The sequence below is a fragment of the Cariama cristata genome, unplaced genomic scaffold, assembly GCF_000690535.1.
Source record: "Cariama cristata isolate BGI_N322 unplaced genomic scaffold, ASM69053v1 scaffold1320, whole genome shotgun sequence".
NCBI lineage: Eukaryota > Metazoa > Chordata > Aves > Cariamiformes > Cariamidae > Cariama > Cariama cristata.
Window position 1 is genome coordinate 86,488 of NW_009595049.1, and position 12,990 is coordinate 99,477.

The 12,990-nt window shown below is 36.5% G+C and overlaps 1 protein-coding gene across 1 annotated transcript in view; it reads right to left on the reverse strand.

Annotated features, from left to right (window-relative positions):
* TASP1 (taspase, threonine aspartase, 1) overlaps window positions 1–11,740 on the reverse strand; it is a 28,481-nt gene extending 16,741 nt beyond the window's left edge. Inside the window, exons 1-2 of the mRNA XM_009700197.1 lie at window positions 11,626–11,740; window positions 1,628–1,738 (exon numbers count right to left, since the gene is read on the reverse strand). Of these exons, the coding sequence (XP_009698499.1) occupies window positions 1,628–1,738; window positions 11,626–11,644 (130 nt within the window). The 5' untranslated portion in view covers window positions 11,645–11,740. The remainder of the gene's footprint in view (window positions 1–1,627; window positions 1,739–11,625) is intronic.
* Window positions 11,741–12,990: the final 1,250 nt, after the last annotated feature.

Genomic DNA, 12,990 nt, shown 5'->3' on the forward strand with positions numbered 1-12,990 from the left:
ATCACTTATTAGAGTGAATGACTGGAGGGGGAGTATGATCAGACTCAAGTTGACCAACACAGACAAAGTAGTACATGATATTTAAAGATTCTTATAATGCAAACCAGCAAGGTGTAATACGAGAACAAAACTGAAAGATAACATCCACCTCATCCCACGCAACTGTAATAACTTGACCCTAACATCCTGGAAGTCACCGAACAGACAGCAATAAATACTGGATTTTGTGTGGGTTAACCCACCATTAAGAATATATCTGCCGGCTCATGTGCCGGCTCACGTTTAGCACACACCCTGCCTGCTACTCCAGGCTGGCGGTAAGCAGGCAAACTCTGGTGACACAATGTTAGAACTTAGTGGACAAAAGTAGTAATGAATTAAAACAAAGATGAGGTGTCTTTCTGAACAGTAGCCTATAGATTTAAAAGAAATTATGCAACTCAAGAATTACCAGGTGAGGTGCTCTGACCTGCCTTAATACACAAAGTTAAGCTACGTGATCAAATTTCTCATGTCAGATCTTAAATGATACGAAAGCTACTTCAAATCTGCAATGCTACTGACAGCGATTCATAAAAACAGTTGGGGCAACAATAATAAAGCAGAGGATTATACAAAGGAAAAACACTTTAATTCTGGTAGCATCACATAAATATACACTAGACAGGTCCATGTGACCCAATACATAAGCACATAGCATGACCAGACACATATGCCCACATCTGAGGAGTACCACAGGAAAGGAGACGGTACAAGTGTCATGCTGAAGTAATTCATATGCCCCCAGTCCCAAATCCCTGCCTTCAAAGAGGAACATGCGCTTTACTGTCTCTGGGTTGTATTTCCACCCACCTCTGCTAGTAGTCTACAGCTTTCAGTTTCCTGGCTGTTTCTCTCAGACAAACCACATGATAATACACTTGTTCCGCTGTAAAGCAGCGAGACAGATGCTGAAGGGCTATAAAGCTCAGCGCCTTTTTAACCAGTCAGCCAGGGATGGAGGCAAAGTACAGTTTTCTGCTGATCTCAATATAAACAGCAAGTAATCCTGTTGTCTGCATACGCAAATAGTAACTGCGACTTATCTGAACAGATTTTCCTGGGCATAATTAAAAATTTCTAAGCATCAAACAATTTCCCTTCCAAATTTTAAGTGTATCCTCCAAATTTTCACATTTTGTCCCACAAAAAGGAGGAACAAAAAACGTTCTAGATAGCATTTTTAGCATATGAACCACTGAGAAGCAGTAAACAGTCATATGCATTACCCCTAACTAAAAAGGCAATTTTTTTTCTCTTAGGAACATACCCTTGAGGAACATAAAACTGCCACAAGCAACCGCTATTTCTATACCATGGTTTTAGAAGGTTCCCACACAACCCTCTGAATCACAATTCTGCTGAGAAATAACAAGTCAGAAAGAATGCTCTTTTCCACAGTTCTAGAGAAAAAACAAGGCTAATACTACTATTTCAGTTTCTAGTTTTATCATCTCAATCAATTTCAATTCCTTTTTGTTTTCTCCGTGGCTTTCAAACGATAGTAAACATGTACAGACAGTTTTTATTTCATCTTCCACTTTGAGTCAGCATCTAGCTCAACTAAAAACGAGTGAGAACTTCTTACCTAGTAAAGTTGGCTTTTCCTGTGATGATTCAGGCTCTGCTGAACACCTGCAAGACCGAAGAACTATCACGCCTCCGAGTACACCATCTTCATTGGCTAGGAAAGGTGAACCTGGGTAAAATTGTTGGGGAGAATTATTTGCAATAGGAATAGTTTCTTGGGGAATTTTTTATTTGCCTTTTCTGCCTCCTCCCTTTAATCTTGCCACGAAGGGTTGAAAAGACTGTCAGGTCAACCAGTGCTTTTACAAATGCATCAGTTTTATTTTTTCTAATGTTTCTAACAAGTAACTTTCTAAATAGTAATCTACTAATCTACTATTAATCAAAAAAGGAGAAATAGCTATAGAGACTAAAAAAAACATATTAGAAATTACAATTCTGAGTGCAAAACCATTTGTTCATGGATAAACGAAGACGCAATAACAAAAAATGGAGTGTTAAAAAAAGTGCCAATATTTAGTTCTTGCTGTACTATAATTAACATAAAGATGGCCACATATGAAAAAAATCAGGCAAATTCAAGTCACTTTTACAGTTTATTCATTTTTCCCAATTTAAAGCATTTTGTACAGAGACTGCACCATGAAACTGCTATGAATATTAGCAAAAAAGTCAAAACACATCCTACTTTTTACAGTGCCTTTTCTGTTGTTAATTTGAGACATATGATATAAAACGTCTTCTATCAGAAGCTGGAAAAGTTTTAAAGTTAGCTGAATCAAGTCCAAGTATTCTTTCCCTGGTTTGTAATTTGAAGTGAGATTCCTATAGTTTCAAATGTGGAAACAATGGTATGATTTACATATGATTTAAAATGCCTTCAGCCACATAATTAACCAAGTTCTTGCACTTAAGGCCAAAGAGACCCTAGTCACACATTTGCAATACGCTGTGATTTAAAGTTGAACGTACAATTGCAACAGGCATTTCATATATTTCTTTTCAATGATTTCCTTTTAAATAAATTAGTATACTATGTCTAGCGTACAGACACCGCAAAAGGATTTGCTGGCCACAAGAACTTCAGAGCAGATCTACTCATCAGCCTCCTTCAACTTGCCCACAGCTATTCATATGATTAAAATTACTCTTTTAATGCAAATAACAACAACAAAAACAAACAATAAGAACCAGATTCAGGCTTTACTGTAAGGAAAATTTAAAGCTTTACCACATTTTCTCTCAACATAGGAGCAGCCACGTTCAAAATTGATATGAGGTGGTCATTACAATAGAAGCCCACATTGCAGGAAAATAATAAATGTGGTATGCTTAATAAACAGTAATCTCTTATTGGATCTAATACAAACAGATATTATCTTTAAAGCGCCACTTGGTTTGTACAAGAACTATTACTAGGTACCAGTTACACCTACTGTATAACTCATTGACTGCAACCAAACTCCTGTGAACCAAGAATCCAGCCAATCATAACATAATAGATAACAAAACAGGAAAATATGTTTGGTTAAAATAGAAATGTAGGGCTTGGGAAGTTGTAAGGAGTTTTACCCCCCAAATCAAAATATTTTACTCCATGCTTTCCAATATATTAAGTATATATCTTATACTTTCACTGCATTAACCAAGTGTTGGCTAAGTATGTGATATGATTCCTGAAAGCAAATGAACAAAAAAAAAAAAGTGGTTTTCTTCATAGGGGAGTTTTCTTCATAGGGGACATGCATACTTTAATCTCTATATCAGAAACCCAGGTACTTCAAAGACCATGTCTTAATCTGAACTTGGTCTGCAGACCTAATGTTATACTCAATTGCATAAATTATTCAGGCTATAAGCCACGCTGTGGTGAGAAGTCATGGCAAACAGACAGAAAAAGGTTTGTTTTCGTTTTTAATAAGCAGTGTTTCTCCTCCTCTTTCAAGCCCTATGAAAGGTTCTTTGAAGGTTCTAGTGAAAAACACTGATAACGTCTTTAATTAGAAAGGTTAAAAATGTTCTACTGTGTTCTACTGAACACAGCGAGCAAACAGTATTTATAGCGGATAGCATATTTAAGGCCATACTAAAACACTAAGACTGTATGAATGCACATAAAACCAGACAGCAACTACTGATTATAGACTTGAAGCCACTAAAGTCTTGCTCTAGAAATGCTTACATTGGGTTAATCACTTTAAAAAAAAAAAAAAAGTGTTTTTCTTTCTCCCACAGTCACGAAAGAGTAGATGAAAGAAATTTCTGTAAATAAACCAATCACATATTTCTTCATTTTCCTAGTATTTTTGTCAACTATGTGCCATCATCACTGACCAAATTTTCAATAATCTGAATAACTTGCACATGCTAGGCTCTCTCTTTTTAAACTTTAAGAGGAGACTTGGCAGTACATTTCTTTCCATCTAAAGAGTCTGCAGCAGGACATGTAACACTACTTTTTCATCAGAATTCTTTCATTTTTACAGGGATTTCTTTGCAAGAACAAAACATCTTCAGTGGAGCAGGGAATGAGAAAAGTAATCAGTCAAAGCATGTGTTTTGTGAGACTTTTTTTTAAAAGGGGGTTTAAAAAAATAATTTAAAACTTGAGCTTCCAAGCACGTAAGACAAACTCTTAAGCTTACAATTTCATCCAAAGAGACCCTCTACCTGTACATGCACAACTACGCCCATGAGAGCCCTAGTTCTGCCAGCATAAATAGCATTTATTTATCTACATTAAACATGCTGTCCATCATATTGCCCTAAACACAATTGTTTTCTGAACCAAGTTACTTCCTTCAATGATTTTGCACCATGGAAGCTTTACTACTAGTCCACAAAATTGAAAGGCTTTGAAGGCCATGCTAAACACTCAAAAGCTAGAAAAATGACTGTATTAATTTGGCCTTTGCTGAAGTACATTGCCACTCTACTGTTATTTCAACCAGAAAACTCAAGAAGAGGATTAATTTAATAGCACTGCACATGATGAAAGCTTGATAAAAACATGACGAAGTATATTTTTAACTTCAGCACTCATAAAACACACCAGATAAGCAAGAAGGTGAATTCTTTAAGAATAATACAAGTTGGGCCCTTGGCGCAAGGACAAATGTTGGTTACGTCAAACAAGACCAGGTCTTACTGCACTAACTTTATAAGAACTGTCCGTAACAGTAGTACTGGGGTGATATAGATGAGTAAAATAGCTTAGAGTGACTGGTAGTAGGTAATTTGAATGGAGTATTAAACCAGGAAATGTCTTAAAAGTTTGTGTTATGCAAAGCAAAGAAGACAGAATGCATTATCTCTCTCCTACGGATGGAAACACAGTGTTACCTGCCCAGTGGTGCACAATATCAAAACCCAGAACCTACAGGATATATCCTCATTTGTAGCATCTTGACCAATATACTACACCACAATGATGAAAATGATGGGATCATGTTGGCTTTCTTGTTGCAGCCAGCCATGGTTCGGAGCCATAGCAATAGAGATTGAGCCAAAATACAGTTCCAACTCAAGAAATTACTGAGATTTAGTATTGCCAGCTGAGCTACTGAAGATTTTTTTTTTAGGGTTTTTTGTTGTTGTTGTTTTGTTTTGGTTTTTTTTAAACAGTGCAGAGCCAACTTTTAATCTTCTACACCATTTTATCATCAGCTGCATAATGAACATTATTCTGGAAAGGAGAAAAAGTCTGAAACAAGAACATAACCCTTCTTCTCACCACCAAACACAAGCACCAAACAAAGACACACACGCAGTCACTTGCAAAACGCCTGCAAAACCCTTCACGATCTTCTCACCCATGCCACTTCCACAGGCCATCTGTTTCCCCACTTCTGCTGAATGTTGCTATCCACAGAGTGGTCAGAAGCAAATTGTGTAACTATACCCTCATCTATTCCAATCGCTTTTGCCAGCAATTTCAGCAAAACCGTCTCAGTGTAAAATCAGCAACAATATAGTATGTGCCTCCCATTCACTGCTCTGGCTAAGTTGTGGGGAAACAGCCTCTAAAGAGTGGCAGGAAAAAACAGGTGCCTACAGTAATAATATTATAGTATTCTAATTTACAGTAAATTCAGACTGACTGTTTCTCCTCTCTTAAAGATCAGACTCTAAGCCAAATTAAATACACACTGAACAGCACATTCTTTAAAACAGGTAAGGTATTTTATTTTCCAATTACAGCAATTTAAAAAAAGTTAAAATATATTAATACGTTTTTAAACAAAGATGTTTCTGGATATGCAGACTCATTACTGAGGATTACAATTATGCTAAAAAGTGTATTTTAACACAGCAATATACTGCAAATGAGTAGGTCTATGTTAAGCAAGATTCTGAACAGCTGAATGCTATGCATCCATCATTAAATCCGCAAAAATAATGATACAAAAGTAGTATTATCCTTTATTTCTAAACAGAATCCATGCACTGTACACAGGAATTTATTTGAGTGTTCTCAAAACACTGAATTCAAAGGTTAGGCACATATTTAATTAATTTACTTCAACAAATCATTTTGTTACAGCCAAGCCATTGAGAAAATGAAATAATAGTGCAGACTTCTGTAAAAAACAACAATATTGGTCATGGCATTTTTTCATACACTTCATATTTAATTAGTATTAAAACAGGAAAAGAAAAGGTGCAACTGAAATACTGCCATGAATATTAAAGTTGTAATGGTTTCTCATTAGAAGGAAAAAGTAATCTGGCTCCCACACTCCTACATCATTTTTGCTCTCTCTTTACTCTTAAGAACGATAGATCTTGCTGTACAATTAAAAATTTAGTTAAAACAAAATATGCCTACTAGCCAAAAATAATTTTTCTACTGCAATAAAATAGAGTTGCTAGACAAATCTTTGATCTAATAGCTTGCTAATGACAAAACTACAAAATACAATTTTAAGTCTCCTGAAACTTATTGTTCCTTCCCAGTTACACTGGCATACCACTGAAGAATTTGGCACGGAAAATCCAAAGCAAAAAACTTCAACTACAGCATTAACGAATAACGTTAGCACTGACTGGCCACACCAGAGAGAAGGGATAGGGAAAACCAAACAAAAACCATCTTTCAGTAGTTTCGGTTTAATCCTCACCTCCCCAGTCACAAAATTATATTTTACAAAACACATTTCCCTCCTTCAAAGCTCAACTATTCTGTTATTGCCATCTGACATACACAAAGCATTATCAAGTTTTTATTTATATATTTTGTATGTTACTAATCCGCAGTAACGATCTCTTAAAAATAAGTAAACAGGTCTTCATAGCAACTCCACATTCACTGATCCCATCAAGTTCTGCAAGAGCAACCATAACTGAACACCAAGACCCAGGTTCAGCCTCAGACCGGGGATAGAGCACATAGATTTTCCAAGTGTTAAGGCAAATAACGGCCTCAACATTCAGCCTTGCTCTGGAGGAACTACAGCTACAAGTCAAGAACATTTTTTTTTTCTATGTCTCTTGGAAATTAAACTGCTCCCATGATGAACATTGCTTCCTCCAGAGCACGTGATCAATATGAGCTGTTAATGTCTGATCCTGTGCTTTTTTCCTGTTTGTAGCTACTGGACAGATCCATTCTAGCATAGATTTGATACTAAACTGTAAAAGAAGTGGTTTATTTACACTTATCCTGCCGAAGGACTAGCCAGCTGTTCATCAGATGTTTTACATTCATACTCTTCCATAGTAGAGAAACCATTACCAGCTTCATTGTTTACATTAGCTTTCAAAGGCTTCAGAACTTTGGTCTAAACACTGACTGTGGCGTGGTGTAAGCAATTAAGTGCTTGAGCATTCCCCAGGATTAATGGAGTGCAGCTAAACAGTTCTAAACCTTCTTGTGCTGCACTGTGAGTGAAATTCAGACTTTTTCAGGTCAATAAGCCATAGAACACCTACGCCACTGGATTTTGTTAGCTTGTGTACAGAATGTGTTTAAAGTGAAGCTGTTTGCCACTCTGCTTCTGCTATGTATCCCGCTAAACTCCAAGCTAACCATTTAAATAAACACTAGAGGAATATATAAGCACTAAATGAAGCCTGCTTTTAATTTCATGCACCATTATTTGTTAAATGTTTAAGCTCAAGCTGTCTGAAACCAGAGATCTTTATATTTCACAGTAAGCTAAAACATCTGTTAAGAATTTTTAAAGAAGCTGCAAGGAAAAGCACCTGTACTTTCAAACTTTATAGGTAAGAATTTAAGAAATTAAATAACTGAGGATACCACTGCCCAAAGCACAAGCAGGACCTAGACAAACCCTCATGTAACATCACCACGTTGTGTCAGTTTTCAGCTAGTTTAATTGCACAGATAATGAAGAAGCCTATTCAATTCTGTCTACCATCAAATACAAACTTGTGAAATCATCATCTTCCAGTGGATAAAATAGGTTATATGAAACTTCAGGATCACTTCATTCTCTTCTTAAATCTTTCCCTCTGTGTCATGAAGAAGACATAATAATGCTTCCATAGCATGCTTCCTCTGTTACAAAACCACAAAGGATACTACAAAGCTTAGAGTGATGCAGCACCAAAATATAAAGTAACAATAACACTGTGCAAGGACAGTCACTGGCAGTCTTGTAACTGTTTAAGTAGGAGGCTTTTTTCCTCCCAACTACCATAACTCACACTCGGGAAATTCATATTCTATGATTCTTAACTGTCCAAACTCTTGCTCCCAAGAGAGGTATTTGACACAAAATTTCTAAAAGAGAAAGTGTCAGCATTACCCTTCTGCCATTACCTTTCTGAAGACATTGCTCATTTGTGAACTGAAGCACAACTTAAAAATACAAGAATAGGCAAATATATTTCTGCTAAGGAAAGAACAAATATCAGATTCCAACTATATTCTTCTGCTCATTATTTTCTAATACTTTATAAGAAAGCTTTAAAGTACAATTCGTAACATAGCCACTGTTAAAAGCCCAGATTTCCCACCAGTGAGATGACACAAACATTTACTCAAAGTCTAGATTCCACAAACTTGGCCACACTTGAAAGGAACGATGAGTAACAAAATCCTCTGTTCTTCTGTTTGGAAGGTATTTGTGTTTACAGAACACCATTCTTCGACTGCATACTAAGCCTTTAGTGCTTAATCTAAATTTAATTTCTCGCACCTCCAATTCAACCATCAGTTGTGCATTATCCATAGTAAGCTGGCTCTGAGAAAGCATGAGAAGCACATCTGCCATTAATTTGCTCATCACCTGCTGTTTAAACAGCACTCGCTGTTTAAGCCAGGCATTCCCTAGCTGGAAGGATTCCCAGGGCTCTGCGGAGACTTGGAGAATTTTGTAAACAGGAAGCACCAATGTGATGGCAACTGCCAAAATCAGCTGTTCACCCCTCCAATACAAGTAACACACATCTTGACTTCTGACAAAACATTCTAGCTCCGCTTTGTTAAAGCTTTTTTGTCATTGTTGTTAGGTTGGGTTTTTTTAGGGCCTTGGTCCATTACAATTCTGGTGAAAGTTTGACAAGACCACAAAACAGGGCTTTAAGAAAGGCTAGCAAGGAAAGAATCCATGCCATCAGCAAGTAGGCTATTAGCCCATTTTATCCTATTGTTTCACAACGGTAAGAAATCCTGCATCATATCATACATCCTGAGAGATATCAAGTAGCACATCATTTATGAAAATCCACAGGAAAAAAACTGTTTAGTATAAATCTATTGTTTTAAGTGTAATGCGTGTTTTCAACTGTTGCACTACATATTAGCAAGACATAACTTTGCATTCCATCTTCAGAATTGCTAAAATCCCCCAAAATTACACTACTGGCTACAAACTTAGTAGCATGTCACATGTAAACAGCAAGATGTATCTGGATTTTGAGGTTTTCCTCAATCAGTCCTCATTCATGGTACAGCTGAAGGCAAACCAGATTTTATTCTCTCTAATCAAAACACAGAATCCAAGCACTTCACCTACACAGAAAAAAAGGTGGCTGCACCATTTTTTCTTCCCTGCACATCAGCACTGCCCCAAAATACAACTGAGAAGAGAACACACATACCTGCTGTCAGGCAACAAAAACTTGTAGCAATAAGTTTCTGAAAATACAAGACAGACCTATCCCTAATTAAAACATGAAACTTTAAAAAGGAAGTATAAAACACTTTTTTTTCAAATTTTCCTATCATGAAAAGCATTAATTTGATACTGTCTCTCATTCTTTTCACTTTCCCTTGTTTTGTTGGTTTTAGCCTGTTTTCCCAAGGCAATATGACAGCCTGGTATCTCTCTCTGTGCAGCTCCTCTTTCTCCGCAATTGATAGTTTCAGGTGTAACAAAAACTTTAGCAACATTCAACATGTTCTTAGTCCAACACAAACATTTTCACATTTTCAGGAGAGAAACATGTATATATCACACCCTGGCCAGTTAACATTTAAAATAAAAGCATCTGCTACACAAACTGTTGGCAAAATATGTTTGGACTAAACAGGAAGAGAAGAATTGCATTTTTGCTAACAGTTACCAAAAAGAAAAAAGAAAACTCAAAGCAATTTAAAGGAGGTATCTCAACTAAAAAATTCCTGATTTTTTTTCTCTTTTATTGGCCAGTTTCCATTAATTACTCTGGCAGTAGCTTTCTATTTGTGTGTGTGTGCATGCACTAGCATGAAATTGCATTAGGATATGTACGATATGTATTTGCTTTTAGTAGTCCTACGATGAACAGCACAAGAGATTTTGAGAGCATGGACTAAAGATACGACTTCCCTGAAGTTACGCCACTTCCACATACCACCTTCAGAGTAGTGTTACAAAAGAGCAAAGCTATTACAAACCATCCTTCCTAAGGCTTCTCTTGGGTAAATAAATCCCTAATTTTGTGCCACTACGCACTGGAATAAGTGGTTAAATACAAAAAGTTACATTCGTGCTGCTTGGATTATAATCTCTTTGGGGAGCATACCGGGATTACTTTGTTCTGCATTTTTACAGCACCTAGAAATGACTGCAATAGAGCAGTAGATTATCAAGTGCAGCCTTCCAATTTGAAGGTGACTTCCCCTCAAAGAGTCAAATGTAACCTTGTCAGAAGCAGAGTTTAAGACGAATTCAACATTATAAACAGAAATAAAGAAATTGCAATGCATTGCTTGCCAAGGGAAGGGTTCCTGAATCCCAAAAAGGCATGCATGTGTCCCCCTTTCAGTTCCATTTAAAATACCATAAAAATGAACTTTGGCAACACAGCGTACAAGAAGTGGTTTTTTGTCCATAAGAAATTTTGAAGGTCAAAATTGTCTATGGATTCTAAAGCTTCAAAAATTTTAAGGGCTATAAAGACCGTGCAAGTCAACATATATGCCAGAAGCCTCATTGGAATCTATGCTACCTTATAAAGTTCAAGTTTATATAAATATTTTAAAATCTCTCATTCATATTTTAGTTATGACTTGAAGAAAGAAAACAAGATCTATATTCACAAGAAATTAAACATGTATAAGTAGCCATGCGTAATCCTCTCAAATCAAGGAAAAAAAATTGTTTTTACCTTTCAATAGTCTTGAATGAAGTCTACTTCACTTTTTCAAGAAATTAATTTCATCATGTAAATAGCAAACCAGAATCTGTCTGTCCAAAGCATTTAATTAGAATATGCAGTGGTTTTGAGGTCTATTATATTTAAAAGGGTTAACATGATGAATAGTTTTTATTAATGCTCCTAAACCACCAATTCTAAAATATGCACTTGTACACCATAGCCAGTGATTCAGGCAGGAAATTCTTTCTTCAAACTTCTCTGAGTATTCTATGACTCACATAACAATTGAGACATTTCCAAGGGTTTTCCTTTAGGTTTCCTAAAATATTCTTCTGTAGTTTGATTTAACATTTTTTTAGATGTAACACAACACTAAATTTGAAGCCAACTGCAACATAAGGCTTCAACAGAAATCACAAAAATAAGCATCTTAATTTTATTTAATCGGGTTAATTGCATTTTAAACAATGTTATGCAGTGTTTAGGCAATTAGCGCCATATACTTACCAATAAACTTGTTTTGCATAGTCTCTAGGAGAGCTTGGTGGGCATCTTCCGTTTGCAAAGCACATGAACATTCTCTGGCCAGTATGGTTCGGACAAGGTGCTCTCCACAACCTAAAGAAATATTAAGATTGGGAATAGTCAAAATATAGATATCTCTATGAAGAAACTCTGTCATAATTTTACATTATCACAGCCTAATTAAAAAAAAAAAAAAAAGAGATTCGTATGACTGGTTTCTGCCATATTTTTTTAATTTTATTTTTTTTTTTAGAGTGTGACACTGAGTCACACTAAAACTCAATTATGTCAGCAGTTTTTCCTCACAACTTCCCTGAAATTTCTAATGCATGTAGTCATAAACCAAAAAAGGTTAAGTACAGAAAGAAGAAACAGAAATAGTGAGAAGAAACAGCGAGACTGTCTCTGACTTGTCATCTTTATCCAGATCCTGCAATCCTCTCTCAAAGAATCCACTTACTAATTCTCACAGGAATGATTCTTGGATGCAATTCTCTTCAAACCAAGAACATCTTTAGTGAATGACACAGTAACTCCTTTCCATGATGTAATCTTCTATTCAGTCCACCTGATTTAGCCTTTTGTCAACAAAGGAATACTTGAATTTACCTACGCTTTTTTGACAGGGTGGCTGCTCATTGGACTCCTAATAAAAGTCCCTGTAATTTTTAAAGGTTTGTCTTTAAGAAAGTAAAAATCTCCAGCAAACAAGCACTTACTGCCTCAGTGCTTTCTGTAACTATCCCCTGAAACCTGTTGATGACGAAGACAAACAGGTCATTAGTGCTACTCTTACTCTGTAGGAACGCTTTCACACCTGCTGTCTTTCTCCCACGCTCTTTTCCATTCCTGTACTGTGCTTTGGAACACGCAGCTGTGGCCAAACAGTATAGTGAATGTTTACTGGATCAACATTTTCCTGGACAAGGAAACATACTGGTGATAACTCCTGCATATATACTATCCTGGTTTAACCCCAGCCACCAACTAAGCACCACACAGCTGCTCGCTCACTCCTTCTACCGCCTGCCCCCAGTGGGATTGGGAGGAGAATCAGAAAAAAAGATAAAACCCATGGGTTGAGATAAAAACAGTTTAATAATTGAAATAAAATATAATAGTAATAATGATTGTTACAAAAAGGAAGATAACAGAGAGAGAGAGAGAGAGAGAGGAATAAAACCCAAGAAAACCAAGTGATGCACAATATAATTGCTCACCACCTGCTGACCCATGCCCAACCTGTCCCTGAGCAGCAATGGGCTCCTCCTGGTCAACTCCCTCCAGTTTCTATACTGGCCATGCCATCCTATGGTTTGGAATAGCCCTTTGGCTCGTTCGGGTCAG